The following is a 19,658-nucleotide window of genomic DNA, read 5'->3' on the forward strand; positions in this document are numbered from 1 at the left end:
TATTTAGGAAGAGAGAGTTGAAGGCATTGAGGCCCCAGGCCCCAGAAGGCCTTGTGGACGATGCAGAGGGTTTTGAACTTAATCCTCGCAACCACTGGGAGCCAGTGCAGAGATTTCAGTACTGAAGAGTACTGAAGAGTACTTGGCTTGAGGCCAAGGACAAGTCTTGCAGTCCTGTTCTGGATAGGTTGCAGAGGGCAGAGAGTAGAGGCAGGCAGATTTAGATTGAGGCTGTTACAATAGTCCAGCCTAGAGAGAACCAGGGCTCTGGAGACAGTGAGATTCTGGGGGAAGGAGAGGAAAGGAAGAATACCTCTGAGGAGGTGCAGCTGGTAGTGTGACTTCTTAGAGACGTCAGAGATGTGAGGAGAGAAGGAGAGTGTGGAGTCGAAGATGATTCCGAGGTTTTTAGCCTTGCAGGTGGGAGCAAGAGAGGCCGGCCAGAGAGCTGCAGGGAAGGAGGGTGTGGGTGTGCCGATGAGTAGAATCTCAGTCTTACTGGCATTAAGGCAGAGTTCATTGGCGGCACACCACTCCTGGATGGCAGACAGACAGTCAGAGATGAGGGAAGGAGAGGAGGAGGCCAAGGGTAGCCTGAAAATGAGCTGGGTATCATCCGCATAGCAATGAATGTTGGGGCAAAGAGCGGCGATGCAGTGGGCAAGGAGTGCTAGGCATTGGTTGAACAGCCAGGGAGAGAGGTTAGACCCCTGGGGGACACCACAGATAAAGAAAAAGATATCGGAGAAGAAGGACCCAAGTCGGACCTGGGAGGGTCGGTCAGAGAGGAAAGAAGTCAGCCACGCCAGAGCCTGACCAGTGATACCCAGGTTATCACGGAGACGGTTGAGCAGGATGGCATGGTTGACCGTGTCGAAGGCAGAAGAGAGATCAGGTAAGATGAGGCCACAGGGGGTGTAGGAGTCAAGGTTGGAGAGCAGTTCTTCACGGATGTTCAGGAGAGCAGTTTCCGTGCTTGTGGCAGCTCTGAAGCCAGACTGATGGTCATGAAGACAACCAACAGATTCAGTGTGGAGATTAAGCTGGGAGATGGCCAGTTTCTCCAGGAGCTTGCCCAGGAAGGGAGTGATGGAGATTGGGCGATAGTTAGACAGGCAGGAGTGGTCGGCAGAGTGTTTCGTAAGAAGAGGGTGCACAAGGGAGTGCCCTAGGGGGATGGGAAGACTCCAGTGGCGAAGGAGTGATTGCAGAAATCAGCCAGGGCAGGAGCCAGGGAGTCGATGTGGTCCTTGATAGTTTTGGAGGAACAGGGGTGAACCTGTTTTGACGAGACTTTCATAGATCGGACTTGTCTAGAAATCTCGTCTGCAAGGAAAAGGGGAAAGGCAGAGAAAGAGGGAGGAGGGTGGCTGCAGAAGGGCCAGGGGAAGATCAGGGAATAGAGGGAGGGAGGCGATAGGAGGAGAGTGAGGACAGGATGCCCTAGGTTTTAGAAATGAAGTGAGAAGCCAGTGCCGTGCAAAGGGCCTGGGAAGGGACAGGAGAGGTAGAGACTGCAGCAGAATTGGCCAGTTCCTTTCAGATTTTAAAGAGTTCAGCTGGGTTGTTAGATGCAGCAGAGATGCGGGCTTGGATATGAGCTCTCTTCTTGATGAGGACAGAGAGCCGATATTGCCTTTTCAGCAGGCAGCAGGCCAGTTGGTCAGAGGATGAACAAGAAGCATGCCATTTCCTCTAGGCCACCCTGCACTTGCATTTTAGGGTGACGAGGTCTGAGTCATACCAGGAGTTACACTTGGCTTTGGGCTTCAGGCGGATTCTCATGACAGGGGCAAGGATATCAAGAGTATCAGATATATAAGAGTGGAGCGTGGAAAGGGCTGTGTCAGGGTGAGAGTCAGCCACAGGGGGAGGAGGGGGTGAGAAGGTGGCGGCGAAAGCCTCAACTGACACGTGCTTCATGGGTCGGATGACCGAGAAGGTGGGTGGCAGTGATGGAGGTGGCTTGGCCTGAGGGGTAGGGAGGGTGAGGTGGGAGCATAGGAGAAAGTGATCACTCTAGGAGAGAGGAGTGGAGTGAGGGACAGAGAGGGGAAGGTCTGAGGAGGTAAGAACATCAAGAGTTTGCCCTGCAGAATGAGGCAGGCCAGAGGGGAGAATGGTGAGTGAGAGAGAGTCGCAGAGGTCGCAAAAGAGTCCAGAGGGGGGACAGGAGGCATCCAGGTGGATGTTGAAGTCTCCAAGAAGGAGGAGTTGAGTGGTTGAGGCCAGGAGTGAGGAGGAGAGGTCCGCCCACTCAGAGAGGAAGGAATAAATCTGACCATGTGGCCGATAGATAGTAGCCACAGTAAGGGAATGGCTAGGGGAGAGAGAGAGCCTGCAGGCGAGCATTCAAAAGAGGAGTAGGCCTGCGTAGGAGTGACAGGAATCCACTCAGGGAAGATAAAGGATTCACCCCCAGCAGAGCAGTTGGGCCTGGACGCAGAGAGGATCTTGTACCCGTCAGGTAGGAACGTGTCAAAGCTGGTGACAGAGCTGGCCGTGAACCATGTCTCAGTGAGACCGAGGACATTGAGGTCAAGTTCTTCAGGAAGGCAGCAGATATCAGAGGAATGTTTAACAGCAGAGCGAGAGTTAAGAGTGGCAATGTGGAGAAGGTTGCCCTCCTTGAAGGAATTCCGGGGAGGGGTACAGATCAGAGGTATGCCCTGCGGAGGTGTAGAAGGAGCCCGAGAGGGGGCAGAGAGGGAGGGGGAAGGCAAGATAGCCAAGGAAAGGGGAGGGGGGACAGCAGGAGAAGAAAGAAAGTTGATGAGGCGTGGGAAGAGTCTATCAAAAAGGTGCAGGTTGGCCTGAGGGCCTTGGACCAAGACGGTCCCATTAGAGTAAACATTAATGATGACCTTAGAGGTGAGGAAGGAGGCCAGGAGGGCGTCCCAATGGGTGTCACCATTAATGGACGAAGAGGCAAAAGGAGAGACCATGTGAAGGGTCCATAGGTCTGGCGAAGGCACAACAAAGAGGATGTCAGTGAGAGTTTCCTTGGAGGAGGCACTGGTGTAGGTGTCAGCCATAGGCAGGCCTGGGTTGGAGACCAGGATGTCCTTTTTAAACTTCTTCCTACCAGATTTAGTGATGAGAGCAGGATAGTCAATAGAGAAGCAGTTAGAAAAGATAGGAGAGACAGAGAGCACCATAGGGTGGGTGGGAGAGGAGAGAGGTGAAAGGGAGACACTAGCGAGGACAAAGAGTAGTCAGGCAAGACAGCGAGAGGCAAGCAAGTTGAGCAATAGGACAAGACGACGACACTCAGATTAAGGAGCTCACAAAAAGCACATTATTGTTAAGGCAGGTGTGACACACCTAAGTTTGAGATTCCTGAATGGGGGAGAAAAGGCCTAGTTTTCTCAGCGCAATTTTACAGTACTCAACAGTACGGTCACACTATATAATAGCCGGGAGTGAACCACCTGCAGGTGGGAGTGGGGGTGGCAGGGCAGTATGAAGGAAGATGATTGGCTGCTGGCGTCCCCTGCGGACACCTGCAGACACTAACAGATAGCAACCTCATCTGTCTTCTTCCCCTTTCCCTTACTTGTTTCCCCCCCCCACCTCCTCCAGCACTATCTGAAATGTCGTCAGGCCTAGTTCGATAGTCGCTTGTTTTTTTCCTCCCCTCCCTTTCTGCACCCCTCTCCCTCACCTTTTGCTTTCTCCGGCTCTACCAGAAACGTTGTTAAGCCCAATACAGTAGTCGCCTGTCTGTTTCCATTTCCTTCCCACTCTCCCCGTCCCTTCCTTATCTATGTTTTAGCTGTTGCACTATCTGAAATGTTGTCATGCCGAGTATGATAGTTAATTACACATCCTTACTGTTCATGGCCTGGAAGAATGTCATTGTATTTTCCCGTGTTCCCTCCCTTGTCTTGCAGTGCTTTGAAACACATTGGGCCTCATTCCGAGGTGGGCGCAAAGGGATACCGGGCACCGTTAAGGACATTGTTGCCGGTAATCCCTTTGCGCCCTATTCTGAGGTCCCTTAGCGGGTCCCGCTAAGGGACCAGAGAGCTAATAACGGTACCGCAAATTGCGGTACCATTATTAGCTACTTCCCCATTCCCATTTGAGCCCTATAGGGGCTCAAATGGGAATGGGGAATGGTTTTTTCAATGGGGACTTACCGGTCCCTCCAGAGTCGGAATGGACGGGTAAGTCCCCGTTGAACCAGGTCGGACCTGGACCCGGTATGGGAGGTAGTCATGGCGCAAATAGCGCCATGACTATCTCCATACTCGGAATGAGGCCCATTGTATATAGGTGGTATACAAATAAACTATCATAAATAAACTATCATATCATATCATATGACTGCATTGCAATCAAACCATCACTCCAAAGCACAAAGGATGTTAAGGGCAGGGGGCATCCGCATTCTTTAAGTTCGGTGATGGAAGGGCCCCAATTGGGGTCCTGAGTATGTGACAGTTGTAAGATTGTGGGAATATTGGTATGAGCAGGGGAGACCACAATGTGTATCTGGCAGCTCCACAGAGGACAAACCTTAAGGGTTACAGCAAAAGTAACAATTAGGAGTTAGTCATTTGATATGTAAGTTGTTGGAACAGTATGTTCTTGGAGGACACTTAAAACTGCGATACTGTGATGTTGCAGGGTTGTATCTAGTGCGACAACAATACTACATTGGAACTATTTTACAGTGCACTTGGCAGCGACATCTGTGTTGCACACTTAAGTGACAGGTTTGTCAGTCAAACAATTTCCTTTACTTTGGGATAACAAAATCCCCCCAAAAATAAGTACAAATACAATGATGATATTCAAATATACCAGACAGAGATTACATAACTGACATCGATTCATTCACAAAGCATAGCATATCACAAATACGGCTCCAGGTTTTCAATTTATTTATGATTTTAACACATAAATACAGACAGAAACCACTTTGTTTCCTTTTTCTATTTATTAAATTATGGAAAAAAGTAGAAATGCATATATTTTGGTTGGGTCTTGAAGTTGTCACTCATGTAGTGCAGACCAATGCTTTGCAAAGTAAAATAACAAAGAGGCTGAAAAGGAAACTGAATTCCTTTGTAATTTGTTTACATGGCTGCAGATATGCAGACATTTGACGTGATGTGCAAAAACCCAACTCTAAAAGCACCACGTTAGAGGCATCCAAGTGCTAAAGAGCTTGCTTCATGTAGATATATGTGGAAAATACTAGTTACAACTTATTTTTAACGGAACAAAAAAGAAATGTGGGTAGATACAGATAAAATGACAAAAATATGAATATGGATAAACGCAGACAGAAATGGTGCAAAAATAAACACCATAGAAACAGGAGATTTAATCATAACTAAAACTACAAAAACAATCCTGAACATCAAATACATAAGGAACACATCCACATCTCAGATTACCCTTAATTAATAGCCTTTATTTCTAATATAAAAGGCACTTTAGGAATCTTCACAAAGTCCATGCGACACGCAGATAAATTGCACATAGAAGACATTCCAGTGCCAGGCTCGGACTGGCCTATAGGACAATATGCCCAGGGCTGAACCAAAAACACAAAATGCTGGTGTGGGGCAGTTTTTTTATCTTTTCTGGCCAATTTGGGACAGTTTGATGAGTTAAATCACTCTGCGGCTAGTAGTTTTGACCAGAGTTGCTGAATAAATATTCTTTCAAATGCACAATTTGCACCACACTTTATCAAAAAACTCTCCCTTGGGTACCATTTAAACAGTCGGTCACAAAAGGAATGCATTGCCATTTCCAACTTTGGGCCACTTTTTCATTAGTGCCCGAGACAATTTTATCGCCCAGTCCGACCCTGTACAGTGCACGGCGGCATTGTCAAAAACCAGTCTCTCCCAAAATCCTAAATCGGGTGTAGATACATCTTCTGGGGAAATACATATAAACACCAAGAAAGGACAAAATATAACTCTCTAGTATCATTGGGCAAAACAAACAAAATCTTTCCTCCATCATGCTGTTTCTTCCGCATCTGTGTGTTATTATAACATTTAAACTGGGTGATTTCCCCCCCAAATCTCTTTCTCAATTTCTTACCACAAAATGCGGGTGAAGACCCGCTCATCACCCAGAGCCCCTCTCGACCCCACAGCCAAACTAATATTGTCAGATTCAAACCCAAAATTCGAGAAAACAAATTCAAACATTTGGTGGTCGACCAAAACACACAAACCCTTCTCTCCAACTTCCAGTTACATCATTTCATTTAAGAAGATTAAAAGCAGATTAAAACGGGCACGAGTTAAAAGGGTTTGATGTCTTAAATACTGGTCCATGCTAAATATGGTGCTAATGAATTTACTGAGGTCAGAATTTCAAACTTTGGATTACTAGCTGCCAGCAGTTTTCTGTCACCTCTTTCAATCATTTACCAATGGCATTGTAAAGTAATGACGGACACAACAGGTACGTGATATCTGAAGGTTTATTCCACAGAAACTGACTCATTGGCCGCCCAGCCATCAAGCACCTGCGATAGTAAAGAATGTGGAACCCTGGCCAAGGGTAAACACGCCAGCGTTCCATTACAACACTTCTCCCACCCTTAATGAGGCCAACTGAAGGAAAAGGGAAGAAGAGGAGAAAAGCACCTTAAGAAAGCAAAGACAAGGGGAAAAAAGGTTGACAATATCTAAAACCAAAACATGGCAAGAAATACAAATCCATGAACAATGCAAAACATAGCATCCTATGCACTGCCCACAGTTCCCATGATCACTTTCACTTTACCATACCCCTCCAGACGTAGTCTCTCAATTTGACTGGAGACAACCTGAGCCTCGTAATTTGGCCACTGCTGACAGGTCCCTCCCCTGCACTGGCCACAGACTTCACCGCATTGTCCCCTTGGTCCACACACTTCACCAGAGCCAACGCAGCTTCCTTGCCATTCCCAACAGCAAACGACTCTCCCTCCTCACACCGACACACCCTCACGCACCTGTACACCCGCAGAATTAATCAAACTAGGACTCAAACTAGGGCCCAAGGTGAAACCACATGCGTCGTTCAGGCACCAGCACCACAGGTGCGCTTTCGCCACCACTGTTCTCTTCTTGTTCCATCGCAACCCATCATCCAGAAACGCATATCCTGCACGCACCTTCATTACCAATCGCAGGGACATACACACACTTCCACCTTTGGGTACAAATCTTAGGTTCTTCACGCGCACACAATCACCAAGCCTCACTGCAATCGTTTTTTTGTTTGTTGCCACCTTACTCTCTCATGTCGGACACGTACTCTCCCCAACACTTTAGACATGTTCACTTTGGTGAAGACACCACCCCCAAGAGCAGCCATCCTCAATTTTGAATCTGCTTTTCTACCCCTGATAATTTCAAATGGTGAGCGACCTGTGAAGGATGACGGCGTACGCCTATACGCCGCCAACAATTCCGACACTAACCCACTCCAAGCCAATCCATTGACAATGGCCAGTTGAATAGCCTTTTCACAAATCTATTCATCCTTCCAACTAACCTGTTTGCAGAAGGATTGTATAAAGAAGTACTGTGATGCCTGATAACCAGATTCCTCAGAAACTCCTGCAAACGGAGTGAAACGAACTGAACTCTGTTGTCTGTGACAATGCTAGCAGAAACACCTTCCCTGTCAAACACCCCTCTCAAAAAGTCAATCATTTTCTCAGTCGTCACTGTTACCAATGCAACAGCCTACACCCATCGTTACGTGTAGTCCCCCAAAAACACCACAAACTTCAATTCTCCACCGAGACCATCCATAGGGCCATGATGTCTAATACCAATTTTGACCACACTTCACTCAGAACCCCTACATGATAAATTGGCTGCAGATACACCGCCCGCTTTTATCACTTATGGCACAAGTCACACACTCTTTTACAGCCACCTCCATGTCTTCATCCATCCCCGGCCACCAGTAAGACTCTCGCAATCTCCTCTTAGTCAAAGACCTACCCAAATGGCCTCCCCGGTCCACAAACTGAGAGGTGGAATTAACCTATCACCTCTCTTGATGCCCCATGGACATTCTGCCAACTCACTAAAAATATGCATATAGGCCTTCCCCTCTTCTTTGACATTTATGTTCTCCATGCCAACTCTACGTCTTCCACGCACTCCCTCTCCCACTCACTTTTGTCAACAGTGGAGAGTATGCATGCAACTTGAGTACTGATTTTGCACGCCACAACCTCACCCGGCACGACAACTGGCAACCGGGACAAAAAGTCCACAACCACATTCCTCATACCGGCAATGTATTCCACTGTGAAATTAAACTCTTGCAAGACTACCATCCACCTTGCTATCCTTGGAGACACAGATCCCATACCTTTAGTAGTCAACACGTATGTGAGCGGTTTGCGATCTGTTCGAATTACACACGGAATACCCCACAAAAGCGTCCTGAAATGTCTAAATGCTCAAGAGCCCACTAAAGCTTCCATCTCAATCACTGCATAACACCTCTCCACATCGATGAGAACTCAAGATGTAAATGCAATGGGTCTGAACCTCCCGCCCTGACACTGCTCCAATACCACACCTAAGCCAACATCACTTATGTCCACAGTGAGTACAGTCTTACTTCTCGGATAAAACAAACTCAAGAACAGAGCCTTATCCACATCCTCCTGCAACAGGATAAACTCCTCTTGGCAATGCTGTGACCACTCACACTTGACACTTTTCTTCAATAACATGAATGGATTTTACATAGTACTCGGTCATTCCAAGGAAAAGGTGCTCCTTATTCACAGGAGAAGGGGTCTACCTCATCACCTTATTCAACCCTTCCCTTGGTTTAATGCCATTCACATCCAATGTGTTTCCTAGATAAGTAACACTGGAAACACCCATATGACATTTTGCCAATTTCATGGTCAAGCCTACTTTTCTGCAAAATCTCCATCACTCGAAGCACCCTCTCATCGTGCTCATACCGAGGCTTACCCCAGACCAAAATATCGTTTTGGAAGTAGCTCACACCACACAATTCCCCAAACATTGCCTACATCAGCTGCTGGAAAATGGTCAATGTGGACGCCAAACCAAATGGCATAAGGAAAAATCTGTATGCCCCAAATGGCGTGACAAATGACATTAGGGGTCAAGATTCTTCATGCAGATTTATCTGATGATACGTCAAAGAGAAGGCAAATGTGAAAAACCACACTTCTTGACCTATGGGCACCAAAAGTTAATTTATATTAGGCAAAGGATGCCGATCCACCCAGATGCTCACATTGAGCTCCCTGAGGTCAACACACATCCTAAGGCCACCATCCTCTATGAGCTAAAACCACAGGTGACAACCACTCTGAGGCCTCAATCTCTGCTATTATCCCTGACACCTTAAGTTTGAAAAGTTCACTTTTTAGACCTTTTCTGGCCAACACCGGTACCTTTCTGACCTTTTTCGGCTTTAGGCACTGCTCCTCTCTTCAATACAATCTTATGCAAAAAGCCACACAACATGCATAATTTGTCCAAAATAATGGTGGGGTTCCTGTTCCTCAAATAATCAGTCGATACATTGCCTTCCAGCTGTACTCACTCTCCATCCTCCACACACAGCACCGGAACAGGCTTTCAAGGTGTATTTCTATTTCCAAGGCTGCTTGTTCGTCCCATCCCAGGACACTCTCCCCCTTGTGCGCCACATACAGCTTCCCTTCAGTACTGCTCCCTTTGAATTCTTTTCAAGCCCACTAATATCCCAGTTCTTTTATAGGTACCTGCCCACACGCACTGGGGTTGATATCGGCACTTTGATGGTTTCCACTTCTATTACATAACATTTCTTGTACACTTCAGGTGAGAAGATGGTGTATGTTGATCTGGAATCTACTAACATTTCAAATTGCACACCATTTACAGTTAACATGTCCCACAGCCCTTGCTTGGTCACCCCCTCAACATGTAACAGTACCTCTTCACGCGCTACATTGCTCACATGTACCACCACTTTGTCAGCACCTTGTTCCGCTTCCACCATCCTGGCAACTTGCCTTCCTTGCATATTTCCACCCTCACCATTCAACCTGTACATCCTAGCATAATGTCCCTTTGTATTGCGTCTCCAGCACTTAACACCCCAGGACGGACACGCCTTGGCACCAGTGGAGTGGCCGTCCATCAACATTTTCCACACCCTTGTCTTCCTCCAGCACCGAATGGTCCATTGCCGTTCTTGTTTGTGTTGTAATCCACCTTTTCAAACCTAGTCTTTGTGTCTCCACCACTCTTCTTGGCCACTAACACTCTGTGACCACTGGCACGGGACTATTCAATGGATCTTGCAATCTCAATCACTTTTTCCAGGGGAGGATACCTGTCAATCCATAACCTTTCTCTCACTTTGGCATTAGTTGTTTTCATCATCGGTTGGTCTCTCCTATATTCATCCAGTGCAAGTGGATATGAGGGTGCGCAAAGCTGTGGCATAAGAATCAACGGACTCATTGGCACCCTGTGCCCTGGTAAAGAAGTGATATCGCTCCAATAGCCCTCTTTTCCCAAAATGCCCTTCCAACTTCTTCAAGGCAGTCTCATATAAACTCACCAGTTTCTACATCCCCACAGCAGGGGATATGCACTTCCTCACCAGGCAACTCTCTGAACACTCTCAGTCCTTAGTACCCAAACAATTCAGAAGTGCCACCTCTTTTTCATCATCCGTGTACTTGGCGCCACCAGCTGCCCTCAAGTAGACCTCGAAGGCGCCTACCCAGAGGTCCCACAGCACTGGAGGTTGACCAGGTGCTGACAAAAAGGCTGGTGGATGCCTAGTGTTGCTCTGCTGCATGGCCACAGAAATAGCTACTCAGTGTCACTTGGACTTTACTGTGGCTTTGTGCTCCATAGCCCCCATCCAGCACAATTCCCCAAGACAAAACTGTTTACAGTACCTCCACCAGGCAGACACTGCTAAATGTTCCTTCCTGTATGCATCTGGTCCGTTTTCATAAAGGAAACAATAAATATTCCGGCATCCAGCACTGAAATAAAGAAAGCTCCCTTTGTTACGTTGTTCCTGATGTAAACAACTTGGTTGCAAAGCAGCTCAAAATGGCTGCAACATTTGCCACGTTGATGGGTCCTTTCCTCTGACCTTTCCACTCTTCCTTGCGTGTGGCGGTATGTGCGTGCTGTGCGTCGCAGGATGTGTGCGCGCCTTTGCCACCAACTACCTCATCAGCGTGTGTTATGGCCCCTCCCAGCTGAAATCTGCACTGGGTAGGGCCCAGGGGTGCGGGACCTGCTCGCAGGGCTTGTGCAAAAGGGGCAGGCAGCGGGCACCTCTCACACCAAGGCTAGAGCAGTTACTGTATGCGGCTGGGTGTCCCCTGACAGTGCATGTCGGTCAGAAAACGCATTTTCGTCGCCAGTGAAGTAAGGACAGACACAACAGGTAATTGATATCTGGAGGTTTATTCCACGGAAATTGACCCCATGGCCTCCCAGCCACCAAGCCCCTGGAACAATAAAGAATGTGTAACCCTGACCAAGAGTAAACACACCAAGGTTCCATTACAACACTTTGATTCTTCTTACAGAGATTGCTTTCTTCTTATCCGGGGGTTTCCGTAGGTTCAATGAAATCGAGTTAGCCACCTTGTCAAACTCGGTTTCTACTGCTATCACCCAGGGCACGCCATCTGCTTTTTCATTGGCTAGAGATGACCAATTTTGTTGTTGGGGATAACACCACTTTCGCATCAGTATAAATAGACAGAGGGGCCCCGGAGCAATCTGTATTGAGTCTACCAAAGAGCGCAAGTTCAGTTCTATTTTAGCTGAAAAATTAGGAGCAGATGGGGGTCCCCCAAGAAGTTTTTTTTTGCAGAAGAAATGTTGAATAAACTGCAACTTTCTTTTATAATTGAAACAGAAAACTCCTGGCAGCACTTTTCACTTTAGCCTCAGATGCTCTTCTTATTAATTGTACGGGTTGCGCTTGATAATGTTGAGCACATTTAAAAATTCCACCCATTGACTGCCTCATTTTAAGAGCTTGTTTATCCAAATATTTATTTGGATCAAGGTTCGGCCCGGATCTGCTATTCATAAATGATAATTAGGTCCACATGGAAGTAGTTGCCTCACACTTGTGACAATTACCATCAAGGCCACAGCAGTCATATATTCTGTGTCAGTATTAACATTGGCAATGACATAGATGTTCTAGCCAGAAGTCGTCCTCACATGCCAGGACAGATGTACCAACACCGTCTACAACAGGGACACCCTCTTTCAATTTGTGTAGCACAGAAGATAATGGTTTAATATACTAATTAATTAATTAATTAATTAATAAGCAGGGGGGAATAACACAGACCTGCCACACCCCGTGGGGTAAACCAGTAGACAAAATAACAGAACCCTGTTAATCGATTTGTATCACAGCACTGTTCTGTTCATCTAACTCTATAAATATGGTCAGTGCATTTCTGGGAACCCCAATATTATTTAACATCAGCCATACATTGTTTCTAATGATGGGGTCAAGGGCAGTTCTTAAATCCATATAGGCTGCGTTAAAGGGCTCTCCCCTTATAGAGAGATACTGGAATATGAAATACAAGTTGAGAGACTGCAGTGCTGTGCCCATCACTTCCTGGAGGACCACCTGGGCTGCAATTACTATGCTGTTATTCTCAGACTCTTCTGGGAAGGGCCGGCAGGAGGGCGCAGGGGCAAAGCGCTTGCCTAAGAAACAAGGCAATGCCGAGCAGCACAGGTGCTGCATGAGTTGGGAGCTGAGTTTATAGCAGAAATGGGCACCCCCATTACCCTTCTTAAAACAATTGATAATGAATCGCCTCTTTCCAATGGGTGGGTGCTATGACCTGATTGAATTACAGAGTTATGTGCATTACTGGGTCAACCTAAAAAGTTAAGATGGCATAAAGTCAAGGCCTGGACTAGTGTTAGTTTTAGTTTTAGGTTAGAAAGAACTTTGGATACCCCGGATACAATAGAAAATATTATTATTACTATAAGGGTATTTATTGAGCATGCACTACCTTCCAGAAACAACAGAGCACTTTACAATCCTAGGGGGAATGACACGGTGAGGGGAGCAGAGAAGAAGGGAGTGGGGATCTGAGACATATGGAAGAATTGCCAATATCTGCTGCATTTTCACTTTTGGGTCTCCAGTGGTTTGACACAAATTCCAAAAACGTTCATTTCCGGCATATGAGCAAACACTATTTTCAAGAGCAGAAATGATCCTAAGGTATTTATTAGCAGCTTCCACCAAAGGTTCTTTCCTATGTTTAAGACATGACCTGAAGGCGCTCCTCAAGCCGGCAGACTCCCTGTTTTCCCATCTATCTCATTCCAATAATCGCCGCTCGGGTCATTTACAGTTCTCATCCAGTCATGGAAACCTGAAGAAAGCGCAGGAACAAAGACTTACCTTAGGTACTACAGCTTCTTCCTTTAAGAGAACTGAGGAAAGAGGGAGTAAACATTGAGGGCTCAATACAAGGACCATTTAGAGATTTCTTTGTTCTGCTAAGAAAGCAGGGATAAAAGAGAACATGTTGTGTGGGGGGCCTGAGATTGCCATTACTAGAGTGGAACATTATTGGACTGATACATAAGAGCAAGCCAGCGGCCACTCACAGCTCCTGTTGTCAGTCTTTAGAGTAAGTCGCCTCTGAAAGGGCTGAGCTAGGTTGCATCCCTGAATTGACCGAGTCTGCCCACAGCTGAATGATAACAGGTGTGATAGGCCTAATGAAGGGTCTCAGCACACTGGTGCCCCATAGGTATTGTATGTAACATTGGATAGCCGGGCAGGGGGGATAGCTCAGGGGCAATGCGTTGTTCTCGGAAGCAAAAAAACGCCAGGCAACACAGGTTTGAATCCTGGTCCCGTGCTTACAGACTGGTCTCCGGTATTAAGCCTGGTCTCGTGCTTATAGATTGGTCTCCAGTATTAACCTGGTCCCGTGCTTACAGACTGGTCTCCGGTATTAAGCCTGGTCCCGTGCTTACAGACTGGTCTCTGGTATTAAGCGCGCTATAAAAGATTAATGTATTAGTAGCCAGACCACTGTGTGCAGGAAGAGAGCTGTAATTCATTCCAGAGGGCTAGTGAAATATTGCCTGGCACGTAGCCAGCAGCGTGGGATTTTACTCTGGGTATGGAAAGAATGAGGTTCTAACGCTGAATGGTTTTAGCTTTGCAAGAGTTAGGTTACAGAGTTACTTATCAATAAATTATAGCCTTTTGCCAGACTAAAAATTCCTGAGTTTAATGCCACAGCATGCCATGTGCGGCCAGTTCTGGAGAGTACCCCTAACCAGTAGTAGTTAGGAGCACTGTGGCAGTGTGATTAGCACATTACTGTGAACTGCATACTGCAAATTGTGTACATTGGCAGAGAGATATTTTGCTCCACGTTGTGGGCCAAGGCTAGGCAGGGAATGCTGAAGATGCCATAGGTCTGCGCATCTGGCATGCGCATAGAGAATGGAGAGGGCAAAATGGTTTTGGGGATTTGTCGGCTCACAAAGGCTCATTTCATTTTCCCCCGGACGTGAAGGGGTGTATGGGAACACATACTCCACCACGTCCATTATATTCTGCAGTTTTTGCATGTTTATCCCAGTGGTCACCGCTTGCAATTCTGAATTTTCTTAGCTGTGATTTCCTTGATTAATACAATTATCATTCATTGTGTATGATGTCCTTCATGTAATTTTTCCATTTTGTAAAAATAAATTCTGTCAAATACATTCCAAAAAGAATGATGTGTTGAGTGTTTGCTCTTCATTGTCTTTCCACGTCTGTCTCCCACCCCTCACTGCAGCATGCACCCTCACAGGCTGCTTCACAAGAAGAACATCTGTTATAATTATAGAGAATCATTTGCACTCACTCAGGACATAAAGACATGCGACACTATAAAGCTTGAAGCCAGCCGCTTGAGCAGGCCTAGCAGTAAATTTTCGTGAGCATATCGGATACCTCATCAAGTCGCTGAACCTGCCCAAATACCTACCTTCCCAAAGGGCATGAAGTACTGCTCGATGTAGGGACCATCCACCTTCTCCGGCTTCTCGCTGTCGTCTGCAATGATGATCATGACGGTAGGATAAAACTTGCGGATGCTGTCAATCAGGGTGCGCAACTTGTCATACCGGATAAAGGTCTTGGTTGCTATGGTGACGAGCGTGCTGATGTTGTAATCCGCTAACGATTGGAAAAGGGGAAAATACGAAAATGGGTGAAAAACAAAATGAGCATGGACGATGACGGTTAGCTAATTTTTGCGATTAGAATTGCGATTGACGCCAGAAGAAGCAGCCACTTTGTGGTTAGGCTAAAACCTAGATGTGGAATGAACAACAGGGTATATCATGATATTTCCCAACATTCTGATGCCTCTACAGAAGGCAACCTGCAGATTTCCAGATGTTTGGACTAGGTCCCCCATGGTGCCTGATCATGGACTAAGCTGGTTAGGGCTGATGGGAGGTGTAGTCAAAAACGTCTGGAGCAGCGAAGGCTGATGAGACCTGCATGTATTTAAGCCTGGAGTCAACCCTTAGAGCCTTGCATAGCCACCAGCCTCTCTCCAAATATACTGATTTCGCTAAAGACCCTTTCATCCCTAAACTTGCTGTTATTTCTGTTATTTGCAGATCGTACATTTTCACTTTTAAAGGATCCCTCGAAAATGGAATGTCTTCTGGAAGATAATCTCAGCAACTATGGCTTTTAATCTAAATGCATACTACATATTTAGCTTCTGTGCCTCTCCTGATGGGGCTCCTGGATTCACATGCAGTTCATTTATTTTAAGAGTAACTTACAGCCGGAAGTGGATCCTGGGTTGTAGAGCTTTGGCGTGGTGGGGTGGCGGATTTTGATGCTGAAAGCCGTCTGATGACTCCCAGTCCCAAACTGCACTGGAAAACAAGAAAGCACAAGAAGTGGATATGAGGTCCAGATCCACTGAAACTTCCCTTCAGAAAACTGGGAGGAAACATGTACTGGTGTCGAAGTGATCCACGTTATCCTCCCGCCCCACGTGACCCAGGGTGAGATCCTGGGAACATCACATTGTTTACATCTCACCCAGTTCCCTCATCTGCCCACATGGAAGGGACTGCAAAACACAGCAAAGCTGGGCACGTATGCGAGTACTGCGCATGTGCCTGAACCTAAGGGTAGAAGAACAGTGTACAATTCTGCAGCTTTGCAGAGGAAAATATCACTTTTTGGGGAAAAGTTACAATTTGGACAACACTGGATGCAGATTATTTCATTGTTTGTTTTATTGCAGCATATCATTAGGGCTGAAGGCATGACCTATGAAATGTCCCGCTCTGTTTCCAGGCTATCCCTTTTAGTAAAGTATGGGTGATGGATGGCTGTCGGGCATGAAAGACCAAAGTCTTGACATTAATACGTTGCAATGCTCAGGGCAGAGTTAACCAATGTTGAGAGGCAGATGAATACATCATCCGCAGCTTCTGCCCCTCCCTCAGTTCAATATTTCACAGGTGAGAAACGTTACTCACGAAGTCAACCGTACCACCCTTATCCCAGGCAGGTACAAGAGGAGCTGGACATAATCTAAAGCTGAGGTTGGCATGAGTAACCAAACTAACGCTACAACAATACACGTTCATGCATTAGGCACAAAGCAAATGTGCACTCAACATGAAGAACGTGAACACTAGGCAACCCTTGAATTTATACCAGAAGAATATTAACAAGACTAGACCGGAGAAAGGCCTGGCTATTGCAGGGATAGCCCATAGAGAGGCCTGCCTATTGTGAGACTAGACTATAGAATGTCCTGGTTATTGCAAGACTAGACGAGCGAAAGGCCTGGCTATTGCAAGGCTTGCCCATAGAGAAGGCTGCTTATTGCAAGACTAAACTATACAACGGCCTGGTTATTACAAGTCTAGACCAGAGAAAGGCCTGGCTACTGCAAGGCTAGCCCATAGAGAGGGCTGCTTATTGCGAGACTAGACTATAGAACGGCCTGGTTATTACAAGACTAGACCAGAGAAAGGCCTGGCTAATGCAAGGCTAGCCCATAGAAAGAGTTGCTTATTGTGAGACTAGACCACAGAACTGCCTGGTTATTACAAGACAGACTATACCAGAGAAAGGCCTGGCTATTGCAAGGCTAGCCCATAGAAAGAGTTGTTTAATGTGAGACTAGACCGCAGAACACCCTGGCTATTACAAGGCTAGACCAGAGCAAAGCCTGGCTAATGCAAGGCTAGCACATAGAGAGGGCTGCTTGTTGTGAGACTAGACTATAGCACGGCCTGGTCATTACAAGACTAGACCAGCGAAAGACCTGGCTATTGCAAGGCTAGCCCATAGAAAGAGTTGCTTATTGTGAGACTAGACCGCAGAACACCCTGGCTATTTCAAGACTAGACCAGAGCAAAGCCTGGCTAATGCAAGGCTAGCCCATAGAGAGGGCTGCTTATTGTGAGACTAGACTATAGAATGGCCTCGCTATTACAAGACTAGATCAGAGCAAGGCCTGGCTAATGCAAGGCTAGCCCATAGAAAGATTGTGAGACTAAACCAAAGAACGTCCAGGTTATTGCAAAACTGCATCAGAGAAAGGCCTGGTTATTGCAAAACTAGACCAGGGAAAGGCCTGGTTATTGCAAGGCTAGATCACAGACAGGCCTGGTTATTGCGTGGCTAGATGACAGAAAGGCCTGGATACTGTACGGCTAGGCCATAGAAAGGCCTGCTTATTGTGTGACTAGACTGCAGAATGGCCTGGTTTTTACACGACTTCCACCGAGAAAGGTTGGATTACTTTGCGTCTTGATGAAAGAAAGGCCTGGTTAGGCCAGGTTATTGCAAGAATAGACTGTAGAAAGTCCTGGTTATTGCAAGACTAGACTGCAGAAAGGCCTGGTTGTTTGAAGAGTAGACCACAGATAGGTTTGGTTATTTCATGGCTTAATGACAGAAAGGCCTGGTTACGCCAGGTTACTGCAAGAATAGACTGCCGAAAGGCGTGATTATTGGAAGGCAATATCGCAGAAAGCCCTGGTTATTTCAAGGCTATACCACAGAAAGGCATGTTTATTGCAAGACTAGACCATAGAAAAGCCTGGTTATTCTAAGAGTAAACCACAGAAAGGCCTAGTTAGTCTTGATTATTGCAAGATTAGTCCACCGAAACGCCTGGTTAGTCTTGATTATTGCAAGACTAGTCCACAGAAAGGCCTGGTTAGTGCTGGTTATTGCAAGACTAGACCACAGAAAGGCTTAGTTAGTCCTGGTTATTGCAAGATTAGACCACAGAAAGGCCTGGTTAGTCCTGGTTATTTCAAGACTAGACCACAGAAAGGACTAGTTAGTCCTGATATAGCAAGACTAGAAGGCAGAAACACAAGTCTTTGGCCACATTTAAAGGTGTGTTTCTCACGCAGGTGCAAGGTTGGCAGTGTGTGCCAGGAAATTCAACAGAATCGTCCCCCTTATTTTTCACTCACATTGGCATATCCTCTGTTATTTGGTACAGTAGCAGGTGTGCTGTCTGACCTCCAAGGCGCATGCGCTGGCACAACCTTCCTACATGCCCAATACGCTGTGGATTCCATGTTGCGTCGCATTGCCCTCACAGTGATAACCTACTGAATTTAGACAATCAACAATGTGATGGGGCACGTTCTCAAATTGGTCCATATACAGCATCACTTTCCCTTTTCTGCCTTGCCCTTCATGCCCACATACCCGTAGCCTGAAGCTTTTCCTTTACCCTACGACCTTTCTCAGGGACTTAAATCCCCATCTAGGTCGGAGGCCACGCTTGGCATGCTTATGCTATGGTAAAAAACATTTACACGGCGCATCACTGTGGAGGTCTTACTGTGCTGAAGTTTGCCCTAAAGGGTGATATATTGTGCCCCCACCCGGATTGAACCAGACCCTGATCGGTGGCAGAAAGGAGGAGCAGAGGCAAGAGAAAAGGAGAGGAGGGAGTAGGATACCAATGGGCAGACAAATGGAAGGAGACAGTGGAGCCGAGGATGAGGGATTGTGGGTGTGGTAGTGGGAATGTGTGTTTAGTGACATAGCCGCCCAGAGGCATTGGCAGTCTGTGCCGTCGCCCTGGGCCCCACGCTCTGGGGGGCCCCACAGCTATATGTTGCCATGGGTACGAAAAACCAGTGCGCGCAATTCCATTTGCTCTTTCGTGCCCACCCCCGCCCCAATCTACTTTTTTTGTATTAGTGGAAGATGGCATTTCAACACATAACAAAACAAATCAAACTACATAATCATTACAGATGCAGGAAACTCATCTATTAGAGCTCTGGCCAGGCGCTCTGGGGCAAAATATATGCAAACCTCCACATTTGCATATGGATTGAACCAACAGAAATGACTTCACAGAAAAGGACATGACAAGGAGCATCACCAGTCTTGGATACTTGGAGGCACCATGGAAGTGATTTTAGAATAAATTGCTATAAGTAAGCCAAGTGGCAAATAGCTTTGTGGTGCAAAATACTTAAATTGCACTATTATTTACATATGGAGCAACTCTATAGCAACTCTATAGCCAATAGCAGCATGATATATTAACATAAGCTATGAAGTGAATCACTTACAGAGCTGCA

The 19,658-nt window shown here is 46.5% G+C and overlaps 1 protein-coding gene across 4 annotated transcripts in view; it reads right to left on the reverse strand.

Annotated features, from left to right (window-relative positions):
- B4GALNT1 (beta-1,4-N-acetyl-galactosaminyltransferase 1) overlaps positions 1–19,658 on the reverse strand; it is a 654,742-nt gene that overhangs the window by 153,778 nt on the left and 481,306 nt on the right. For all 4 annotated transcript variants that reach the window (XM_069653609.1, XM_069653610.1, XM_069653612.1 and 1 more), the window contains 2 exons: positions 15,855–15,950; positions 15,041–15,231 (listed from right to left, as the gene is read on the reverse strand). In XM_069653609.1, coding sequence (XP_069509710.1) covers positions 15,041–15,231; positions 15,855–15,950 — 287 coding nt within the window. The remainder of the gene's footprint in view (positions 1–15,040; positions 15,232–15,854; positions 15,951–19,658) is intronic.

This window comes from Ambystoma mexicanum, chromosome 3q (genome assembly GCF_040938575.1).
Source record: "Ambystoma mexicanum isolate Mex_15411 chromosome 3q, UKY_AmexF1_1, whole genome shotgun sequence".
Lineage (NCBI taxonomy): Eukaryota > Metazoa > Chordata > Amphibia > Caudata > Ambystomatidae > Ambystoma > Ambystoma mexicanum.